The sequence below is a fragment of the Podarcis bocagei genome (assembly GCF_964188305.1).
Source record: "Podarcis bocagei genome assembly, chromosome: 2".
Taxonomy (NCBI): Eukaryota; Metazoa; Chordata; class Lepidosauria; order Squamata; family Lacertidae; genus Podarcis; species Podarcis bocagei.
In genome coordinates, this window is record NC_138126.1 from 108,191,453 (window position 1) to 108,216,181 (window position 24,729).

The 24,729-nt window shown below is 44.9% G+C and overlaps 1 protein-coding gene across 3 annotated transcripts in view; it reads right to left on the bottom strand.

The window, feature by feature from the left end:
* The window catches only part of MAP2K6 (mitogen-activated protein kinase kinase 6), an 82,977-nt gene that overhangs the window by 15,953 nt on the left and 42,295 nt on the right, over nt 1–24,729 (bottom strand). For all 3 annotated transcript variants that reach the window (XM_081180944.1, XM_081180945.1, XM_081180943.1), the window contains exons 3-10: nt 22,967–23,015; nt 15,881–15,994; nt 11,931–12,050; nt 9,146–9,262; nt 8,104–8,155; nt 5,759–5,886; nt 5,053–5,130; nt 1,621–1,757 (exon numbers count right to left, since the gene is read on the bottom strand). In XM_081180944.1, the coding sequence (XP_081037070.1) occupies nt 1,621–1,757; nt 5,053–5,130; nt 5,759–5,886; nt 8,104–8,155; nt 9,146–9,262; nt 11,931–12,050; nt 15,881–15,994; nt 22,967–23,015 (795 nt within the window). The remainder of the gene's footprint in view (nt 1–1,620; nt 1,758–5,052; nt 5,131–5,758; nt 5,887–8,103; nt 8,156–9,145; nt 9,263–11,930; nt 12,051–15,880; nt 15,995–22,966; nt 23,016–24,729) is intronic.

Below are 24,729 nucleotides of genomic sequence, written 5' to 3' on the forward strand. Positions count from 1 at the left end.
GGGTTACCATTCAAAGGGGGTTGTAAGAAGTTAAGACCCAAAAGACTGGGCCCATTTGAAGTCACGCAGCAGGTCAACCCAGTGGCTTTCAGACTCCGGTTACCGAACCACATGAAGCTGCACCCAGTTTTCCACAGGTCGTTGCTGTCACCGTATAAAGGGGACAGAGAAGGGAGGGTCACTAGGGGGCCAGCAATGGAGGAGAAGGAACACAGCTACCATGTAGCGGAGATTCTCGATTCCAGGTGGAAGGGAGATCAAGTAGAGTATTTGGTAATGTGGGAAGGGGAACCGGAGTCGGAAAACACCTGGGTCATGGCAGAGGATGTAGATGACGAGGTTTTAATAGAAACTTTTCATCAGAGGTTCCCACGTAAACCTCAGCCAGTGGCGAGGTTCCGGAGGGAATACTTTGCCACCACCGACGAAGAAGAAGAGTTGGAGGGGTTCCCTGATTCCGAGGAGGATTCAGCGAGCCGAAACGAAGACCGATGGAGGGAAATGTTCGAGACGTCTGAAGATGAAGAGGATTCTTTTCGGGGTTTTATCTCCTCACCGCCCAGAGGAGAGAGAATGGGCGGGGGGGAAGGGGGCCCTGGAGGGGAGGTGGATGTCAGGGAACTGCCATCGGAGGAACGGGAGGTGGAAGGGCTCATAGAGGCTGGGAGGGAGTCAGCAGCGGAAGCAGGGACCAGCAGGGGGAGAGAGGGGTCTCTGGAGGAAGGTCTCATGAATGCGGAGAGAGACGCAGCAGCTAAAGCAGGAACTAGCAGGGAAGAGGGAGGGATCAGGGACACGTCCAGCGAGAACAGCGGGGAGGTGTCAGAAGCTCCCATAGGGAGACCCATTCTTCGCCGGAAGCTGCCACGTCGTGAGTCCAGAAGACGCGTTTCCGTTAAAGAGCTTCTATGCTGGAAGCGCTTCCGCAGACAACCACTGTCGGAATCTACAAGTGACTAGGGCAGACATGTTTGAGGAGCTCTGTCACACACAGAGGTTTGTGGAGTTGCACAAACTCTGAGGGACCACGATTTTACGCACAAGCAGCTAAATCATCCCATCACACATACGTTTGTGTGTGTGTGTATAAAACTATATACACACACAGACAGATCGATATACTCCAAAATAAAAGAAATCACAGTAAAACCAGTCAAATTCTACTGACAGCTTACTATTAAAACCAAGCAAATTCCTGGTGACCACGCAAAGGTCTTCAATAGCATTTGGTGCAAACAAACAACAAAAACTAGGTCAGGGATAGAGGAACCTCTGGCCTTCCAATGTTGCTGGACTACAATTCCTATCAGCCACAAGGGTTTATTTTGTGTTTCTAACTGGTTGGGTGTTTTTTAGGTGTACGCCGCCTTGAGATGCTTGTTTGGAAGGTGATTAAATGTATCCACAGTAGCGATAATGATCATAATCATTAATACCTGCCTGTTGGTTGTGCTGGCTAGGGCTGATCACAGCTAGGAGTCCAACAACATTTCGAAAGCCAAAGGCTCACCTCCCACCCCACCCCCTTTGACTGCGTAAGTCTGGGAGCAGGCTCTAAAGTTAGGTTGGGGTCTCATGGGGTCCCCACCCCACCCACCCCCAAAAATGACTCATGCTTACCACTGTGAGGTAAAATCAACAAACTCTGCAGAGAAGGTGTCTGGGAGCTGAGGCGATGGCTCTTCCACCACCTGTTTGAGCTGCTGGAATGGCGTCCCCCAGGACTCGTATGGAAACCGCAAAATGGCCAGTTCAATCTGGGCGTGGAGACAAGATGGAGAGACATCAATATCACTTTCTTAGGCTATTTTTTTTTTTTTTTTTAGGAAGGTACCTTTATAAAGTACCTTTATACATTGGTACCTCGGGTTAAGAACTTAATTTGTTCTGGAGGTCCATTCTTAACCTGAAACTGTTCTTAACCTGAGGTACCACTTTAGCTAATGGGGCCTCCCACTGCCCCTGCGCAATTTCTGTTCTCATCCTGAAGCAAAGTTCTTAACCCGAGGTACTATTTCTGGGTTAGCAGAGTATGTAACCTCAAGTATTTGTAACCTGAAGCGTGTGTATCCTGAGGTACCACTGTATACTAAAGGCAAGGAAAAAGCTGTGGCGCTCTGGTCTAAACCAATGAGCCTCTTGGGCTTGCCGATCAGAAGGTTGGTGGTTCAAATTCATGTGATGGGGTGAGCTTCCATTGCTCGGTCCCTGCTCCTGCCAACCTAGCAGTTCAAAAGCACATCCAAGTGCAAGTACATAAATAGGTACCGCTCCGGCAGGAAAGTAAACGGCGTTTCTGTGCGCTGCTCTGGTTCGCCATAAGCAGCACAGTCATGCTGGCCACATGACCCAGAAGCTGTACACCGGCTCCCTCAGCCAGTAAAGCAAGATGAGTGCCGCAACCCCAGAGTCGTCTGCGACTGGACCTAATGGTATGGAGTCCCTTTACCTTTATCTTATCTAAAAAGTACAGTGAGGAGACAAACAACACTGTTCCGTTTCCCTAACAACCGTAGCTTTTGCTGCCATCTGCAGGCATGGCCCTGCAATGGCACCGGACCTCCTCTTATGGCTTCTGCTCCCTCTTTTCTTTTTTCCGCTCCCCCCTCTGGAAGGCACAGCCTGTGTGAATCCCTGGAGACGGCATGTCTCTGGGAATATTTAAAAGTAGCAGCATGTGAGGCCAGTTCAGCTGGTTTGCACCATGTACCCACAGCCTTCCCTGGAGAATGCAGAATGCCAGGGGAGGGTATGCTCTCTGCCCTCCCGGCTTCTCCCTCTCCATTCCCTACCCACAGGGGCTGTTGCAACCAGAGGGGACTCATCGTTCCCTGGAGAATGATTCCAGTTTGCCAAAAGAAGCTGTCTGTTTGCTCTGAATGCTCTGATTCCCTGAAGCAGGCGTGGTGCCAGTTGAGCGAGTATGGAGACAGATTATGACTGCAGGGCACCAGGTTTCTTTCAGATAAACAACCTACACATGCACGCTGATGACTAGCTGCATTAGCATTTATCGGAAGAACTGTTTTAAAAGAGGCTGTGGAACGCTTGTACGTTCTGAAATTCACCTGCCTACCCAAACTAGTCTGGTTTTGGGTTGCTGTTTTTTAAGGAAGCCAGTCCCGATTTTAAAAACTGATCAGTCCCAAGGATGCGCAAAGCTGCTGACTTGGTTGCTCTAGAAAACAGGCTGCCGCCGGCATACAAGCTGACACTACATCCGGAAATCTAGGCGTCTCTCCTGGCAGCCTGCTTTCCTTCTGACCTGTTTCTGCCTATGGTTCTTAGCACAATTCATCCGATGTCTCTTGAACGTTGTCAAGAGAAGCTTGGATACCCACACGAAGTGAAAACACTCCTTTGTGGGGGGAATTAGGACCTCTGCAAACAAATGAGAAGGGACAGCTTTAGGTCTGCAAGAGGTCAGCTGGAGAAGGGGCGGGCGGGGAAGCAAAATTGAAGATGGAAAGCAAAGAAGGAAAAGAAAGTAAAATCCACCACATTTTTTGCTTTAAACCTGCCAATAAATCCAGAAAGGGGAAAAAGTGAACTGCTCCAATGAAGCGTTTCTTCATGCCAGTGGCTCTCAAAATTCATTTTGGGGGGCAGTCTCCAAGTTTTCAAGAAGTGTATTTGGGGCTCCTTAGTGAGAAGGTAAGTAATGGTGGGCAAGTTTCCTCAAAAGTCTGCTTACTTGCAACTACGGATCACCCCTGGCGATCGGCGACAGCTTGGGACACTGTGTTTGTGCCGTGGCACACTCTCAAATCACATGTGGTGGTGATAAGGCTCAATAGGCCTGTACCCCACCTGAAAGGAACGCATGCCCTAGAACCATCTCCCCCCGCTCCCCATCTCTCTTGCCTAGACAACATCTCCCATCAGCCTCAGCCAGCATGGGCAATTGTCAGGGATGATGGGATTTGTAGTCCAAAACACATGGTGGGTTGGTGAAGGATGCTCATATTCCCCACAGTTTTCTGCAACATGTGCTCCCCAGTAGACTGTGGCTAAGGAAACGGTTCTCTTAAAAAGAAAAAGGCTGAAAACCCCTGCTATATGCCTTATCTGTAATAGTGATCTCTGTCACGCACTCACTCTCTCTCTCTCTCTCTCTCTCTCTCACACACACACACACACAAATACCTGCCAGACAAATACAGTGGTACCTCAGGTTAAGTACTTAATTCGTTCCGGAGGTTCATACTTAACCTGAAACTGTTCTTAGCCTGAAGTACCACTTTAGCTAATGGGGCCTCCCACTGCCACTGCACCGCCGGAGCACGATTTCTGTTCTCATCCTGAAGCAAAGTTCTTAACCTGAGGTACTATTTCTGGGTTAGCAGAGTCTGTAACCTGAAGCGTATGTAACCTGAAGCGTATGTAACCCGAGGTACCACTGTATATGGCATACAATGGAATACTAACATGCACACATTTAGACTAAGAGTCATGGGTCTTGTTTCTGAAAAAAGGTTGACGACTATTGTTCCGGACTTCCTATAAACTCCAACCGCCAGTAATAATCCAGTATTAACACAACCCTCACAGAGTTACTCAAAGCTCTTTCCAGCCTCAATAAAATACTAGAATCATAGAGTTGTACAGTTGGAAGAGACTCAAAGGTAGGTTGCCTAGTCCAATCTCATGCAATGCAGGAATTTCAGCTAAAGCATCCATGACAGACGCCCATGTAAAGAGGCAGAAGCAGTCAAACTGCATTCCCCACCCAAAAAAAAAATCAAGATATTTCTCCTGCTCTCACGTAACCCCCGTGACCGCAGTAGGCTCTGCTAAGTACAGTGGCGAACTTAAAACAGTGAAATTGTTAATCTTTCCTCTCACAGAATGTTCCGCATTTAAACATGGACACATTTCGAGCTCACCATGTCTTCAATGTATTGAAGGCTAAAGGCCTGAGCTATATTCAGGCATTTTATTAATCGCAATCAGCCGCAGATTGCAAAATATTTTACGTGTGGAACAAGGCCAAATGGACAAAACTCTCTTCAGTAGACACAGTCCATCAGGCCTTCCTGTGTAAACTCTTACCATAGTGATTCCCAGACTCCAAATATCGGATTTGACGCTGTATCCCTTTTGGTTTAGTTCTGGGTTGATTCTTTCAGGCTGGGGTGGGGGGAGGAAGAGACAGAACACAAATAGTATTATATTTAGTTGCCCAAGTTGTAAATCCCTCAGCTGATGGAGGAAGAAGACTCTCTCAACTTCCTGTATGCATGCAAATGAATGAAGGTGTATGCAGTGTGTAAGGCTTTGAAGAGATTTCACAGGGAACGTCTTTCTGCCTTAATCTGATTTTTGTTAAGAGTAGCCTTCCCCAACTTGGAATTTAACATACACTCTCCCGAGAGTACTGTCAGTGAAAGCAGTTTGGCTTGCCAGACAGAATGATCCCCCCTCTCCTTCCAGTACGGGCAGGTCTGGGGATTCTTTCCCCTGACCAATTTCAGCAATTTGTGGAGTGGGGGGCAGATCCCATTGCACAAGTGGAAGCCCTTCTGCAAAGTAGAAATACTGAAAATGAACAGAAACAAAAACCTGCCCCCATACATGTAAAAAGAGTCAGGAAGTACAGTGAACTTTTCCCGTATTTTGCACTTACTGTAAGGTTGCCAGATGTCCCTGTTTCCCAGGGACAGGCCCCCGGATTTACACATCAGTCCCCAAACAAAATCCACTGAAGTTGAAAAGTGTCCCCAGATTCATTGAAAAACACCTGGTAACCTGAACTTACTGCCATGTAAGGCTTGCAGCCAGCATCCATCGTCTTGGCCACAGAGTCAACGAGGTAACCGCTGATTCCAAAGTCACACATTTTCACCTGTCCCAGTGTGTTGATCAGTACGTTTGAGGGCTTGACATCTGCAAGGTGGAATGCACAGGAATCAGGTTGCTTGCAGTAGTGTTACAGCAGAAATGGAAGAGGACAAACAAGAACCACCAGAGAGCACCAGCATACATTTCACTTGTCATCTTGAGAACCACAGGAGATAAGAAAATGATGTCTTTTCCCAGGCTGTAGGCCTGGACTCCTATGCAGTAAAAGTTCAAAAAGAGGGGTACAAGTTTGAGCAGAAGTCACAGGGGCCAAACAGAGATGCAGGTTCCATTCTGGCTCGCTGTTAACCATCGTTAAAGAGTCTGGGAGCCAGCATTAAGAACCCATGCTTCTTCTTCTCCCTGGAGCACGACTGCTGTCTTTCTTTCAACCATGGTTAGCACCAACATTCAGCAACAGTTATACCAGCCAGATTGTCCAAGACTTACAGAAACCCTGGTTTATTCTATGGCAGGGAAGAAGACGTAGAGAGCTAGTGGTCACATTTATGCTTAATGCTAAGCCATGTTTTAGAACTATGTGCAGAACTATGAGCCCGAGCAAAAACCCTATTTGCAGGTGCTTTCCCCATTTTTCTCCTTCTACCAGGCAGCCAGAAGGACTTTGTGAGCGAGTCTCCCCTAATCTTGGCATGCCATTTTGTATTAAACAGGGATCATTGTTTATCGAACCTCTGGTTGGTTATACAAGTGAGCTTCATTAAGCCATGGTTTGGCCTGCTTCACACATTTCATCCAACCATTGTTTAAAACAAACTATGGTTTAATGTGACTGAGCTCGAAAGTTCCAACAGTTCCTGACCGCTGATGAGACAAGTCAGAGTTTGGTTTGTCTGTCATCTAAACTGGAGGTTTCCTTCCTCCAAGCAAACGTCACTCCAAACTAACAAATATACGGTTAAAAGAAAAAGTTGAGAAAAGGGTCCGCAAACCTATGTTTGAGATAAAGGTGAGTCCTGGGGCTGAAAAGGTAGAAGACTACTGGTTGAGAGTTATATGTGACAGTAGCCATTGTGTATTTCCAGTGCTGATTCCTGTTTTGTTAAATGTGGATTAATAAGGACTCACAGCAAAACAATTTCAATGAAATTATCTCTACTCTGAATTGCCATTAAAGAAGTGATTTATCTCTTACACTGAAGCAGAAGATGCTGGGTTTGCCTCCAAGCATCTTCCTATTACACTTAATGAGGGAGGATTCCGAGTGGGCAAGTTATATTACAATAGGAGCTCAGCCCGTCACACAGATTAGAACTGCTGACCGTAAAATTGGCAAGCCCAAGGGGCTCGGTGGTTTAAACCACAGTGCCACCTCCATCCCTGTTGCTTTGTCCCAGCTCCTGCCAACCTAGCAGTTTGAAAGCATACCAGCGCGAGTAGATAAATAAGTAGAGCTGCAACGGGAAGATAAACGGCATTTCTGTGCACTCTGGCTTCTGTCACAGTGTCCCATTGTACCAGAAGTGGTTTAGCCATGCTGGCCACATGACCCGGAAAGCTGTCTGTGGACAAGTGCCAGCTCCCTCGGCCTGAAAGGGGAGATGAGCGCCGCACCCCATAGTTGAATTCGACTGGACTTAACTAGGTCCTTTACCGTTACCTTTGCCTTATATGACGATGATATGTAAATATTTGTGTGCTTTTCTTAAGTGATCAAGGCACATATATTATTTGGACCCCAAGTTGCAGAAGCAGATAGTCCTTTTGCCCGAGTTTAGATAATATCCCCATCACTGAAGCCCCTCCACTCCAGCCATCACTGCCCAGCGCAGGCCCTGACTCTCCAAGTGAGGCTGTTTGTGAGACACAGGAGACTGGAAGGGATAGGGGGGAAATTCCACTGCACTAGCGGTTCTCCATTTTGCATCACTTTGGGTCCAATCCATTATACCACAGTAATCCTTACAACCGCAATGTACAGGTAGGCCAATTCCATTATCTCAGATGCAGGTGGGGATGCTGATGTAGGAAAAGTACCAAAACAGCATTTGGCAAAGCCAAAATTAGAGTTCCAGTATTGAAGCAATACTGGCCAGGTCAAAATCAGCATCCTGAGTTGTGCCTGGAAAGAGTATGGGTACTAAGTACCCTCGGCCATCAGGGAGAAGAAGTCTTGTTCGCTGATGCAGCTTCAAACTGACCTAAACTGATGGAAATGCCATTTTGCACTTTGCACAGTGCTCTTCAATCCATTTTCCAGAACCAAGAATTGTTATGGCGTCCAACTCTGGTCGCACTTACCTCGGTGAATTACAGACAGCTTACTGTGTAGGTGCTCTAACGCTTTCACAATCTGGAAGAAGAAGAAAAGAACAGGGACAGACAGATAAGAACGAGCTGAAGCTGGCTGAAGCAGAAGTATTCTGCTTCGCTCATTCCTCCCAGGCCACAGGTTAGCTCTTCTTTCAACACTTAACCAGGCTGGAGACAGTCTAGGTTGGGCGTTTGGGCAATTAACAGGCAGGAGAGTGCTGAGCCTGCAGTCTGGCACCAGGGTGATAAAACATGATTCATACTATTCATTGCTCTTCCAACCCCCCTCTTTGCAGTGTGCTCAAAATAAAACACTGATGTAACAACCTTCGAGGGATCACAGTGTGTTCAAGCTTTGGGCATCACTCTTTAGGAAGTTTTGATGGCTGAATTCCAGCAGAGTTCTAAATTCCTTGGAATTCCAGGTTATACACCCAGTATAAGGCGTCTCCAAAACGCATCTTCTAAGGGTAAAAGTACACAAAAAGAAAGGAGCCCTGGGATTGTTCCTCACCTGCAGAGGAAAAATATTGTTTTCCTCCACAGGTAAGAAAGGAGTTGGAGGGGGAAAGGTCCCTGTAGCAGAAAAATGGCTTGGAAAAACAATTAAGCATCCCCTCTCCAATAGCAATCTGCGATCAAGCCACCAGTCCCTCATCAGGTAACTTTCAGTCTTTGAAACTAAAGTCAAAGAACAAACAGGTATTTTCATTGCATGTCATTTGGCCCTCAGCTCACCTCTCGCTTAATGTTTCCCCACAGGGCTCCCTAACCCCGCTTTGCAAAACAAATTCTGGCTCTTCTCTCATGAAGGGCTTTCCAGGCTACTTTTAGGAAGATGTGGCTCATAAATACCAAGGATAAGCCCTAAAAGGGAAGCCAGATGCTATTTGTTCTCCATTTTCCCTTTGCAACTTTTGTACATTTAACAGCTGACTGGCAGATGTGGGCTGCAAAGATGGAAAGGGAGCTGAATCCCCTTTGGAAGAGGATTAAAGCAAAAAAAAAAAAACAAACCAGAAGCACTCACTGAGACGGCTATTTTTCCTAAGATGTCCTCAGGAATCGTCAAGCCTTTGTCAATGACTTGCTTGTAGAACTTGTCCAGTGAAGTGTCCATCAATTCCATGCAAATCCAAACATCTCCCTGGGGAAAGGCAGAGGGAGAAGAATGGTGTCAATAATTCTCTACTCTGGAGTGCCAACTGCAAACAAGCACACACACATACCTGCTTCCAACCAAGTGTATGTGCATTGCCTTCAATGCCTCCCTATTCTAATAATAATAATAATAATACAGTGGTACCTCGGGTTAAGAACTTAATTTGTTCTGGAGGTCTGTTCTTAACCTGAAACTGTTCTTAACCTGAAGCACCACTTTAGCTAATGGGGCCTCCCACTGCTGCTGTGCCGCCGCTGCATGATTTCTGTTCTCATCCTGAAGCAAAGTTCTTAACCTGAGGTAATATTTCTGGGTTAGCAGAGTCTGTAACCTGTAAGCGTATGTAATCTGAAGCGTATGTAACCCGAGATATCCCTGTAGTAATAAAATTATTATTATTATTATTAGTAGTAGTAGTAGTAGTAGTAGTAGTAGTAGTATTTTATATGCCGCCCTTCTGACTAGGTTGCCCCAGTCACTTTGGGCGGCTTCCAACAAATTAAAACATTAAGCACAGTAAAACATCAAGCATTAAAAGCTTTCCTATACAGGGCTGCTGTCAGATGTGTTCTGATAGTTGTTTATTTCCTTGACATCTGACAGGAGGGCACTCCACAGGGTGGGCACAACTACAAAGAAGGCCCTCTGCCTGGTTCCCTATAGCCTCACTTCTCACAAAACTGTCAGAAGGCCCTCAGAGCTAGATCTTAGTGTCCGGGCTGAACGATTGGTGTGGAGACACTCCTTCATGTATACAGAGCTGAAGCTGTTTAGGGCTTTAAAGGTCAGCACCAGCGCTTTTGAGTTTGGTTCCCGGTACATTCTGGAGCACACGTATGAACGAATATCTCTCCCATCACACTGTGTAGCATGACATACAACCTGAATAAATACATGTACCAACATCTCATGGCAGTGCAGGATTTGGGAAGACCATGAGCAGAGTGTGGGGCATTGCACCCTCCCATCCCCTTGTCTGAATACCAGTCTCGGCCACAAGTTACCTCAGCCATTTCACTAATGATGTAAAATTAAGCTGCATAGATATTTTATTTTCTGAAGCTGCAGCATCGCAGCACAAAGCTGGCTCCCCTCTGACCACAGAAACATCGGGGCCTCAAGGCTAACTTCCTTGAGAAAGGGAACAAGTTTGCTAAGTGCAGCGGTAGCCAAGAAGGGCTATTTGAAGGATTATTTGGCCCATGTGAATTCCGTCCTCCAAAACAAATTCCAATTGGTGCAATGAGGAAACAGAAGCAGGATTTCAATTTCTGCAGTGATCGTTTTCATGCCAAGCAAAACACCATTTTTTAAAAAAAATAATCTGGAATTCTGGCACTAAACGTCGCTTTCCTGTTGTGTGGAATTTTGTTTGGCTTTTTTAGGAAGTACTGGGAAACACGAGGTGTTGGGAGAGGAAGAAGGGACCTGGCACTGGAGAAAGGAGAAAAGGAAGTTACAAACTGTCACGACAGGTTGGAATCCCTATTTCATCAATAAAGTTAACACAGAAGGAAAAGGGCAGGGGAGCCAACCTTTTTTAATCAACCGCTCTTTAACCATTTAACTGACTGCGTGCACCAAATGGAAGTTTTAAGAGAGAACCAAAAATTATCACTATTATTACACTCATATTCCAACTTTACTCCAAGGTGACATATCTTTCCCTCTCCATTTTATGTTCACAACAATCCTATGAGGTAGGTTTGGTTAAGAGATTGTGACTGGCTCAAGGTCACCCGGTGAGTTTCATGGCTGAGTGGTGATTTGAACCCTGGTCTCCCAGGTCCTAGTTCAGTGGTGGCCAAACTTGGCCTTCCAGCTGTTTTTGAACTACAACTCCCATCATCCCTAGCTAACAGGACCAGTGGTCAGGGATGATGGGAACTGTAGTCCAAAAACAGCTGGAGGGCCAAGTTTGGCCACCACTGTCCTAGTCCAACACTCTAACTGCTACACCATACTGGTTCCCAGTACACACTTCCTGTACTATTCAGTACAGGAGCCAGTGTGGTGTAGTGGTTAAGAGCGGTAGACTCGTAATCTGGGGAACCGGGTTTGCGTCTCCGCTCCTCCACATGCAGCTGCTGGGTGACCTTGGGCCAGTCACACTTCTTTGAAGTCTCTCAGCCCCACTCACCTCACAGACTGTTTGTTGTGGGGGAGGAAGGGAAAGGAGAATGTTAGCCGCTTTGAGACTCCTTCGGGTAGTGATAAAGCGGGATATCAAATCCAAACTCTTCTTCTTCTTCTCTGGAGTGGCTGAGAAGGTAGATATTTCTGTTAGCCCTCTGCAGATACCTTGCTCTGCTTTCCTATGGTCTAGCTAACTTGTGAGCTAACTAACATTACCACCCAGTATTGCTCAACTAAGATCTTGCACATATACTAAAAGAACGATCCATATTCAGAGGGGATATGCACAAGTGGTATAGAAGGTGCTTGGCATGTAGAAGGTTCAAGGTTCAATCCCTTGAATCAGGAAGCAGGGGATGGAGCCCGACTGAGACCCTGGACAGCCACTGTAAGTTAGAATAAGCAGTGCATACTATGATCTGGTTGTTTTTTTAAAAAGGCGGCTATTTCCTATGTCCTGTACTGTGAAGGCTGCAGCCCAAATGAAGGATACAAGATGAGACCTACGAAGCCGTACCTCACGAAACAGCGCACCGTAGAAAGTTACGGTGAAGTGGCAGTCTACTGTCCTCATGGAGATATCCAGGTCCATCAGCAGTCTCTTCTGCTCTTGGCTGTTCACTGTCGCTCGGATTCGCTGAAAGAAAGACTCGTTTTCAGCTTTCACTCTCCTCCTCCCCTGAGCCGTGTGAATTTCTTCCAAGAACTCACTGACCAAGTACAAAAAAAGAGTGACTTTGCTTGGGTCATTTCGCCAAGCAAACGTCAACAGCGCCGCCTCCGTTTTCCTAAGGCAGCTTCACCTCCGCAACGCCCCATACTTTAAGCAACAACAAAAAGGCAAACGGTTGTGGCCTAACAGTTAAAAGCAAGGAAGCCTCAATACCTAGGTAAATCTCACAACCTAAAAATGGATCGCGGGACCAGCCACAGAAGCTCAAAGCCAGCAGAGATGTTGTCTTGGGAAACCCTGACTCCCGAGGAACTCTGGTTCCTAATGGCAAAGTAATGCTTTAGTGGCAATGCGGCCCTTTGCACACTTACCTGGGAGTAATTCCAATTGAAACTAGGGAGACTTACTTCTGAGCAGACATACATAGGCTTAGGTTGCAAGTGTCTCATAACAGGCACCCCAAATTAGAGGCCATGCTTGCACGTTGCTTTTTTTTTTCTTTAAGCCTCTTTTGTGCCTCTGTGAAATGGGGATAATAATGCTTACCTACCTCACAGGCGTAATTTATGTCTGGGAAGCACTGTGAGATCCTCGGATGTGAGGTGCTATAGAAGGGCAAAGGATTATTGTTACTACAGAAGTGCTTTATGTCCTCTCTCTCTCTCTTCTCTGTTTTTCCATCATTAACAAAGCTATGATGGCAGAACATTTGGTGGAGGGAAGCTACTGAAAGAGGCTCTGGTTTAGCAATACATCCTTCACCTGCCCCAATCTGGTGGCTCTCTGTGTATGCAGCACCTCTGATGCATTCAGCTTCATGTCAAGAACAGGTGGGTGGGTGGGTGTAACACACATACATATACAGATATAGGTATAGATACACACACACCCCTACATGCCTAAACATGTCCACCAATATTAATGTACACAGGAGGCCCCTGGTTACCTGAAAGGGTTTACACCAAAGCTCCTGTGAAGCTTCAGATCAGATCAACTTGACCCTACACGGACATAAAGTTTAACCAGTATTTTGAATATTTTAACCATAATGGAAGACTGGTTGCAAACTGTAGTGGATTTCCAGGGCATTGTTTGCATTAACCATGGTAATCTGTTGCCTCTGTGCTAAGTAAACCATGGTTAAAGGTAACTTCCACGCGTCTCCAGCCTCTTTGCTTGCAAGACAACAGGCATGCCTTGCTGGTGTCTCCTTACTCATGCCCTCTACAACAGCCGAACTTAGCTCAACAAGCTAAACTATGGTTTTACTGTACAACTGGGATCCTAAAAAAATGGTTTAACGGACTGAACTGTAGTTAGCACTAACCAAGATGAAGTTATTTTTTGCAGTGGTTCATGTGTCAAAATCCCTGGCAGGCAGTAGTACCATGTGCTGGGTAAACAGCTTGGCACCATGGACCAGATGGGGAAAATGTAGATTATGACTGCTCATTCCTTGGATTAACAGTGAGCTAACCATGGTTACTACCCTCTTCAAAGGACTTTCATAACCATATTTGACACTGGTGCCAGTACCTGCCCTTGTCCCCAAAGGCCCATGATATATATATATATATTACAGCTTTCAGAAAGGAAATGAGAACGTCAACAATCATTTCCAGTTTGTAGGATCATCAGCTTCAGTGGGAGATGCCAGTATAAGCAGAAGTAAAACTTTCCCCCAACCGTTTTAATCCACTGGGAATGTGAAACATTTTTGAATAAAATGATTCCTCCCACCTCTTTCCGATTTGAAGATTTCAAAATTAAAGTCTCTCATTAAAATGGAAACCCAATTCGAAAAATCATTATAAACAAAACATTTTAGCAATACATAATTAAACATGGCCCTCTATGAAATACATGCTTGCAAGTACTTGAAATAGTTGCCATCCACAAAGCTCATATACTTACAGGTTATATTTTGCTCCAGTGAGGACTATCTAACATGGAAGTACGTTGGGCTCTACTGTTTTACAACATCCTAACCGAGAATAAGGCAATTTACATCTTCAACCAGTTCTTTGGGCTCTATTATGGACAGAAAAGGTTGGAGCCCACCTTTGTCAGTTTCCATTGAAATAAATGGGACAAAGACAAGACAACCAAGTCCAACTGTTCAGCTGCAATCCAATGCACACTTATCGGGGGGAAAGTCTCCATGAACTCATTGGGACTTGCTTCTAAATAGACATGCACAGGGTTGTGCTATGTCCATCTGGACCCAGCCCAAAGACAATATTGGCTGATAATAAAGATAATAACCAAACCACTGTGTTAGGGAACAGGAGTAAGCATACATTAATAGATTGCTATCTGAGCGGCATTCATGCCTAAAGGGAGATTGCAAAGATTAAGAAAACCTGTCCTACTGACAAGATGTCAAAGGCCCAGTTCTGATGGCCATGTATCAGCTTAGTTAAGTGTTACGACTGTGCAAGTGGTCTCTTCGTACGTCAGCTTAAGTCAAGATGTGATGATCCAAACACACTCAAAAGATGTATACTAACAAAATGGATTCATATGCACACCAACTCTTACATCCCTAGTTCAGTTCACACAAGACAAGCTGAGAGCAGATGCAAATAACCCTCAACATTGAAAAGTACTGCTCCCACATTTTGAAAGCAATTGCCTTGGAGAGACTCAATACATTTTAGGGAAAAGGCGAAACAATCAAGTTACAAGAGTCAAGAGGCCTGGAATCAGACCAATGATTCACCAAGTCAAACACCCCAACTCTAACACGAGCCAACATAGGAGCCAACTCCTAGGGGCTGTGGGGGCTTTGCCCCCCCCATTAAAATATTTGAGGGGGCTGCCCCCCACCCCAAGTTTGTGGTCATTGCCATTCAAATGGTGTGTGTGATCGGTTATGCAGGGCAGGCTTACTTGCCTCCCCCCCCCGCCCCATATTTTATTCAAGTTGGCACCCCTGGGAGCCAGCCAAATGCTTCCAAGGAGCCTGTAAGGCTGATCTGGAGCACGAACAGGTGATAATTGGGTGGGAAACATGACCACGTATTTCAACCCTGAAATCTCCTCCAAATCCAAAGCAAGAATGCAAAGTTTAATTCTTAAATATAAAAATATAACTAGCGGAATGCAAGGCAATTTTGTGGTTTGACCCAATAGATGGCAGCTAGGATACAAATGTCTTAGGATGGAATTCAACATCATGCTATGCTGAATGTTCCATCTGCGCCAGCAATTCAGCTTGCCAGTTAGAACGATTTCCCCCCTCCTGCTGTTCTTGGCGTTCTCCCAACCAAGAGCCAATTTTTGGGTGGGGGGCAGAGAATGGGGAAGGTGGCAAGAAGAAAGCCCCATTGAACAAGCCCTTATGCTTGGCTTCCGCTGATGGGATTCATAAGGCAAGTCTCACCCCTTTACTCCATATTAATGATGTCCTGCTTAATTAAAGACAATCCTCCGGTTCATTGGAAGGAATCCAGAACAATAAAACAGGCTGATCTTTGGGACTTCTTTAGATTTAATGAATGATGAGGGTTCAAGCTTGCTCTACTTGAATCCCCAGAGTTTGGCTCGAGTCCTCCCACCAGGTCAGCACTTCAATAAATATTGCTTTTACCATTAAAAATCAATAAAAATCAATTATCAAAGCATTTGTGCGTGTGCGTGTATGTTGTGTGTATGTGTGTGAGAGAGAAACACACACAGAGACACATATATACACACACACAAGTGTTGAAAAAGGTCAATAGCTGCTGGGAAGATAAGGAGTTAATTTGGACAGTTAATGCGTTCAAAGAAGGAATAACCACGGAGTCTACCTTCACGGCCATAATTTGCCCACTGGGCATGTGCCGCATCATCTCTACCACGCCATATGCACCGCGGCCCAGTTCTGATATCGGCTCCAGGTCATCAGCTTTGACTTCAAAGTTCTGTGGAGAGATAAAGCCAAGAGAACGTCACCAGGAGCCAAGAAGTATAGTTATCCAATAATAATAATGCTTTCATCTGTACCCCACTCATCGGACTGGGTAGCTCCATCTCTAATGTGCCCAAACTGGTGGCTACTCAATGGATGACTATATAGTAAAGGTAAAGGGACCCCTGACCATCAGGTCCAGTCATGGCCGACTCTGGGGTTGCGGCACTCATCTCGCTTTATTGGCCGAGGGAGCTTCCGGGTCATGTGGCCAACATGATTATATATATATATATATATATATATATATATATATATATATATATATATAGATAGTTTTTTAATATATCATTTTCAACAGTCATTCAACATAGGTCACATCTTATAGTTTTTTGGACATCCATCAACCACATCTGAATATTTTCCATTTTTTTCACTTAATTTACATTTCTTAATTTCTCTATTGCTTTTAATTATCTTATCTATTGACTCTCTCATCATAGCCTTCCTTACAATATTTCATATATTCCTCCTTACAAAACTTCTTGCAGTCCTACTAGCATAATCTGTTGATTACAGTTGCTTTTCAAACAGTTCGCATATTTATTCCAGTCTTCTGTGAATCTCTGTTCCCGCAGGTTTCGAATCCTTCCTGTCATCTTATCTAATTCTGCATAGTCCATTAATTTCGTCTGCCATTCTTCTTTTGTCGGTAATTCTTCTTGTTTCCATTTCTGTGCCAACAGTACTCTTGCTGCTGCTGTTGCATATAAAAACATTTTTTTGTCCTGTCTGTTAATATCATCACTTAAAATACCAAGTAAAAATGCTTCTGGTTTTTTAAAAAAAATTATATTACAACATCTTTTTCACCTCCTTATATATAATTTCCCAGAAGCTTTTTACTCAATGGATGACCTAGCTCTGAATTTCCAAATCTGTGCATACAGATCAGGCTTGTAAACAAGCCCACAATAATTACTAGCCCACTAAGAGTCTATTGGGACGCGGGTGGCGCTGTGGGTTAAACCACAGAGCCTAGGAGTTGCCAATCAGAAGGTCGGCGGTTTGAATCCCTGTGACGGGGTGAGCTCCCGTTGCTCGGTCCCTGCTCCTGCCAACCTAGCAGCTCGAAAGCACGTCAAAGTGCAAGTAGATAAATAGGTACTGCTCCGGTGGGAAGGTAAACGGTGTTTCTGTGCACTGCTCTGGTTCGCCAGAAGCGGCTTAGTCATGCTGGCCACATGACCCGGAAGCTGTACGCCGGCTCCCTTGGCCAATAAAGCAAGATGAGCGTCGCAACCCCAGAGTCGGCCACGACTGGACCTAATGGTCAGGGGTCCCTTTACCTAAGAGTCTATTAGGCTGGAATTCTGTGCTGGCCACGGAGGGAGGAAGTTCCCTTCTCCACACGCAGAAAGTCCCAGGTTCAGTCCCTGCCATCTCAGGGCACGGCTGGGAAGAGAGTCTTGCTTGGAACCCTGGAGAGCTACTGCCAGCCAGTGCAGAAAATACTGAGCTAGGTGGACCACCGGTCTGACTGAGGGCTCATTCAGACTTCCTTTTGCACCGCGCTTTCCAGGCATGGATCAATGCTTTAAAGCTCTTTGGGTGCTTTTTGTTTCCTCCATCCTTCATCCAAGTGCTCTCCCTGGGGAAACCCGTGTTTTACAGCTGAATCAGAGCAAGCATCAATCTGCTGGAAACCCTATTGCTCCGATTCAGCGGTAAAACCCAGGTTTTCGCAGGCAAAGCTCCGGAACTACAAAAAAATAAAATCCCTACCTGGACACAGAGCCTCAAAGTGCAGACCTGGGCCTAGAAATGTGGCAGAAAAATCTGGATGAGGCTTCAGTATAAGGCAGCATGACCTTCTACTCAACAGGTGGGAGTAGAAGAGACAGAGCTTCGGATGCACTTCCCTTCTTTTGCAGACAGCAGAGAAACCAACTAGACTAGTCGAGGAGGAAGAGAAGAGGTCTGACCCTCCTGTGCCAACCTGCACACTCACCTGCATGCAATTCCTGGCTGCCTATGGCTACCATGGGAAGGTTTTTTCCCCCTGCAAGGCTGATCTGGAGCACCAACATATCCTTGCTTCTTCAAAAGCACTTGGATGGATTTCATTATGCCATTTGAGTTCTGAAGATGGGGGCAAGCAGCTCTCTTTTACAGATATGGGTAATCGTTTCTTTAAATGGTGTGTTGCTTTGACCAGGGGTCAGCAAACTTTTTCAGCAGGGAGCTGGTCCACTGTCCCTCAGACCTTGTGGGGAGCCAGACTATATGTATGGGGGGGGGGTGAAGGAATTCCTACACCTCACAAATAACCCAGAGATGCATTTTAAATAAAAGCACACATTCTACTCATGTAAAAACACCAGGCAAGCCCCACAAATAACCCAGAGATGCATTTTAAATAAAAGGACACATTCCATTCATGTAAAAACACCAGGCAGGCCCCACAAATAACCCAGAGATGCATTTTAAATAAAAGGGCACATTCTACCCATGTAAACACACGCTGATTCCAGGATGGTCCACAGGCCGGATTTAGAAGGCAAATTGGGCCGGATTCAGCCCCCGGGCCTGAGTTTGCCTACCCATGGCTTTGGCCGTGTACACTTGTACCACGAAACAGCAAGTTCAATGCCTATTTCTAGATTCCATCACTATAAAACACTTTTCTTAAAAAAAAAAACATTTACTCAAAGGGTTCGAAGTGATTCCCCCCCCCCTCCTTCCAAGCAAATTTACGTCATCCCTCTCTTGCAATGATGTTCACTGGGGTAGGGGGGAATGTGTACACCTGCTGTGACTTTTGCACATGTCAACACAAGACAAAGGTTAGACACATTGGGCGCACATTGCTTTCTATACCCACATTTTTATTTCCTGGGCTAGACGACAAAAAGTTAAGTAGTTGGCACAGGGCGTTTGATCCCCTCATCTGCAAGGATGACGACCTGTCCCCATTCCTTCCAGTTCAGATGTCTGGCTTGGCCATTGGGCCTATACCTGAATTTTACACACTCCTCCCTTGTTTTCTAATTGTAGATAAACTACTACGGGTTTTCACATGTTGAGCCCTGAGAGGGAGAAACAGCTTTATTCTTCTGTGCCTTTAACTGCTGACAAAAGCGGTGGACCAAATTCCAGCTCTCTTTAAAAGACTGAGCTGGGATGAAGGGGAGATTTGCAACAGCAAATGCATGTACAACTTATAGATCAAAATCTGCTTCCTCTACGAACCTTTTGGAACGAACCTTCCAGGGACAGAAGGGAACCTGCTTTTCTTGGAACAAAGGCATTCTACATCAGACATCTCTTTGATGCAATACTGGGTCATTGTGCTCCAGATGGCTCTCTCACTCCCTCCCATCTCAAAACACCAAAAGTAGCGGGGGGGGGGTGCCTAGGTCTCTGAAAGGCAGGCCTATAAAATGCTAATGAATATACAACATTGCCAATAAATTAGCACTCTGCAGCTTAGGTGTGAGACTGAACAGAAAAGGCTCAGACAGTGCTAGTGCCCATCTGTATCAGCCTTTACATCAATCCTGCTGCATTTTCCCTCTTCTAACCAAGAAAAATGTCACAGATTTGGTAAGAACTGGCCTTCAAGCAATACAGTACCTGAAAAGGGATGTGGAGAATTCCAAATTAGAGAGGATGGGAGAAACACTGACTGACTGATTGTTTAATTTCCAAACCATTTAATATATTAAACACACATTAAGACTAATAACTCAGGAGGTGTATATGGAGTGTTATCGGTTAAAATATTCAAGGATAAACATAGAATGCTATGGAGAGGGGGATGGGAAGTCAATGGGTAAATTAGAGGTATTGTTGATGGTAAAGTATGCAAACTTTTGAAAACTAAATTAAAAAATTATATATATATATATATATATATACACACACACATACACACACATACATACACACACAGAGAGAGACAGTGTATTTTCTAAAAAAATGTGTAGGGGTACTCTCATTTTGACTCAAGAAAATCACCATTTTATAGTTCAAATTGGAAAAAATAAATACAGTAAATGGACAAAAGTACAAAGATTCACAAAATGTTTAGGGGTATGCGTAACCCCTGAAAAAAGCACTACTAGTATATATATAATTCTGTTGGATCAGATCAAAGGTCCATTTAGTGCAGCATCTTCTTCCTCTTAAATGACCAACTATAGGAACACACACAAACTGGACAAAAATGCGACAGCCCAACGGATTAAGCTTTTTCTCATCGCTACATCTGCAGCAAGCATGTGGCGTGCAGACATGGGACATTTCAGAACATATGGAATTCCTCCTTTTGCCTTTATACCCAAACAGCACTGACCAGCGGCACAAACACCTGATGTTCTGCTGACAAACTCACATAATTCCTCTAAATAGGTGCAGTGGACCTGCTGGCACACCTCGACGCTCGTTTTACTAGCGGTCCCCCTGCCGTAAAAGTTGAATACTGGGTCTACTTGAAAATTACGGCCTTGAGAACAACGCCTTGTAGCTTTCTTGCTTAACAGCAGCGAGAGCAAGTGTTTGGAGGTAGCTGCTAATGCTAGCCAGAGCTTAGCAATAAGCATTTGGCGCTGAGCAACTGTTGCTATTAATATCAGTAAGCAGGTGCCTCTGTAGAGATGTTACATAAAAAGCTGGAGGGGGGCGGGGTTTGGGAAACGCAACCAGGCCTATTAATTTGGGTTATTCCTTAACGGAGCAGTAGGAGTCACCAGAGAATGAGGCAATCTGCTCTCTTTTTTTTTACAGGGGATTTGTATACAGGTCTTTTTCTTAACTATTCCCATAGTCAGATCTTTGAATTCTTCGTTTTTGTTTCTAATAATAATGATAATAATTTTATTATTTATACCCCACCCAACTGGCTGGATTTCCCCAGCCCCTCTGGGCAGCTTAAGGGACAGAAAGGTAAAGGAAAAGGTAAAGGTAAAGGTACCCCTGACTATTAGGTCCAGTCGTGGACGACTCTGAGGTTGCACGCTCATCTCGCTCTATAGGCTGAGGGAGCCAGCGTACAGCTTCCGGGTCATGTGGCCAGCATGACTAAGCCGCTTCTGGTGAAACCAGAGCAGCGCACGGAAACAGCGTTTACCTTCCCGCCGGAGCACTACCTATTTATCTACTTGCACTTTGATGTGCTTTCGAACTGCTAGGTTGGCAGGACCAAGCAACGGGAGCTCACCCCGTTGTGGGGATTCGAACCGCTGACCTTCTGATCAGCAAGTCCTAGGCTCTGTGGTTTAACCCACAGCGCCACCCGCATCCCTCTACAGCACATAGATAAACCTAATAAAATATCAAACATTAAAAAAAATCCTGATATAGGGCTGCCTTCAGATGTCTTCTAAAAAGTTGTGTAGTTCTTCATCTCCGTGAACATCTTATGGGAGGGCGTTCCACAGGGAGGGAGCCACTGCTGAGAAGGCCCTCTGCCTGGTTCCCTGTAACTTCAGTACACCCAAGTTAAAATAATGTAATCAAATGATACCCATATATTTTAAATGGTACAAAAATGCATTTCAATATCCCACCCACCAAAGCCTGAGGACTTGAAACATATATTTAAAAAAAAAAAAATGAAAGCTGGTTTGAATCAGAGCTGTAGTTCACCAGCCATTAAATCCCACATGGAACAGACTTTTCGTGAGTCAGTTTGGGTTTCTCTGTACTGGTGGTCGAACAGCTGGCTTCCGTTTGATTTTGCAGACATCTCACATGTGTCTTAGATCTTAAACTATTAAAAATATGCAAGACTTGACCATTTAGCTTGCATCTACTGCAGTCATAGGAGGGATTCCTATGACAACGGCACATCCAGTCTTGGACTTCACTTAACAGAACCGCAGTTCTATGGAAGTGAATATTGCCTGTTCCAAAACACACTTACGATTGCCCCAGTGGGTCTCAGCTATTAGCATAGCGAGCGTCACCAAGCCAAGCCTCTCCGGAGCAAAGGCAGATGGTTGCCTGACACAGTTTCGCGTTAACACAATTTGGTTATCATTTGCATCCCATTTTCCAAACTTAGGTGGATGCCAAGCAGTAACTGTTGGACTTACACGATATTCTTATTCATAAACAGATGCTCTCATGAAAAGCTTAAGTCAGCCGTCAACTGAATTTGTGGACCACGGGATGCTGCAATACACATTTGTATGGAGAATGCAGTGTTCGACTCGTGTCTGTCTTGAAGGCAAGGGAGCAATAGAGTAAGTCAGGGGTCAGCAAACCTTTTCAGCAGAGGGCCGGTCCACTGTCCCTCAGACCTTGTGGGGGGCCAGATTTTATTGGGGGGGGGGGAATGAACGAATTCCTATGCCCCACAAATAACTCAGAGATGCATTTTAAATAAAAGGACACAGTCTAATCATGTAAAAACATGCTGATTCCCGGACCGTCCAAGGGCAGGATTTAGAAGGCGATTGGGCCGGATCCGGCCCCCGGGCCTTAGTTTGCCTACCCATGCTGTAAGTGAAGCTGCTTTTCAAAGTACAGTCGTGTGATTGCACAAACCACTGCAACAACTTGGTGTCAACCACCAAGTGGTTGTGCATAGTGTCATCAAATGAGGGCCTGCATATACCAGCCAGACACTCCCTAGAAGGGTCCCACATAGGTCTTACCATTGCTCCTGAGTAAAACAGAGCTGCCTCCTTGATACCCCAAGCAATGTGGGAGAAAATACACAGCTTTACTCCAAGAGCATCCAAATACAAAGACAACATCAGCAAAGAGGTGAAAAGTCAAAACCTTTAACTTGTTTTGGTAGGTGAAATTTGTAATAAAGTGAACAGGTGAACCAAGGAAAGAGGGACAAGAAGCTCACTGACTTCTGTGCCAAGGAATGGGATTAGCAGGTTACTGATAAGCCACTCCTTTTAAATTCACTTCCTTCCCAGCTGGATGCACAGAACTCTTTAGAAGTGGTATTTGATCGTCACCGTACCTTGTCGCCAATGGAGATGCAGGCTTTGGAGTCCAAATCTCTAGGTGGCCTGCAAAATAGGAAAAAAAGAAGGCCCAGAAAACAGATTAGGAAGGAGGTATTTCAGGGCTCATATAAACACATACAAGCACTTCATTTTTATTCCATCCTTTCACCCCTCAAGGAAATCAAGGTGACCCAGGCAGGGTTCCCAGGAAGTCTTCCATCCAGGCATGGGGCTATCCAAGGCCAGTTTAGCTTCAGCGAGGCTGGTGCGCTGTGCGCTTTCTTTAGACCATGCGTCAGGAACCAAATGTGAATACATGTCATGTATACGCAACATCAGAATTAACCAAGGGTCACTCGGAAGGAGGGGTCTTTCCCATTTTTAATCCAACTTCCTGGTAAGAAATATGGTCACTCCTTTGAGATAACAATTGCAGCTACACTTCTGGGAATAACAGGTTTGGAATTGCCCAAGAAAGATGTTAAATTATTTTTGTATGCCACAACTGCAGCAAGAATTTTGTTAGCGAAGAATTGGAAAACACAGAAAGTACCAACAGTGGAAGATTGGCAGATGAAGAGGATAGATTTTTCGGAGCTGGTCAACCTGACTGGAAGAGTCCGCGACCAGAAGGAGGAGGAGTACCAGCAAGACTGGATGAAATTTAAAGACTATTTAGCTAAATATGTTAAGATAACTTAATTGGAAAAGCTTGCAAATAATAGTTAGGCTTAGGATTTAAATATGTAAGGATAAGATTTAAGATGTTTAAAGTTAAATTAGAAAGAATGAAAGATTTTAAGTGATTAAGTTAATTTTTTGAGAAAATCAATTTTGGAAAACTGTTAAAATGATATATAATGAAATTCAACCAAGGGGATTTGAGGAAGTCACTTAATAATGTTACCAAGATTTAAACAGGATGTATGTATGTTTGTTTGTCTGTTTGTTTGTTTTGAATTTTTGGGAAATCAATTTTAAAAAATTGGGGGGGGGGACAATTGCAACTACTATCTACAAAGGGAGAAGTGGACAATTTTCACAAGCTGTCAAGACCCTCATGAGCGGCTTTTTAAAACAGCTTTCCAAAGAGAAAGCTCGGTCTCTCCCTTCCAAGTGACAAGGCCCTCCTTCTTGCCTACAGACTTTTTCTGAAACGCATTCCCCTTTCTAGCTCAAAATGGTGGCAGGCAAGGACCACCCCCAGTAGCAATACAAACACATATTGGGTTGAACCAGACCCTGAATGATCCTAAAGCTGATCTGAAATGGGCCTGTGGCGGACTCAAAATATTTCATCTCCAAATTCCAGCCCCCATTTTTGAATTTGCCACTCTTTTTCTCTCACCCCGCTGCAATATCTATTTTTAGCGCCCGCTCCACCTTAGAAATCACTGGTTTGGGGTTTCTCTACTAAGAAAAAACAGGGCTGCAAAAATTACACGGTGCAGTAAGAAACTAATGAAGTCAGGTAACCCCCAGCAAAAGCCAACATCTTTTCCATAAATAAGAAATACTCTTCTATTTATAGGCAGCCTGTAAAAAAAGACTGTATTTATCTTGTATTAATCTGCACCAGAAATAGCTAAGACCAAAGTGAGCAATGCTGAGCTTTGCCATAAATCCCTTCTTTCTGATGGAACATAAAGGGTCAGTCATGCTCCTGTTTTGCAAATGACTCCTAATCCAATACGTAAGGAGGCGCTCAGCTAAATTGCCCAAGTAAAACCACAACCAGTGTACCCCATGGGTTTAACATATATGCCAGCTTGCACGG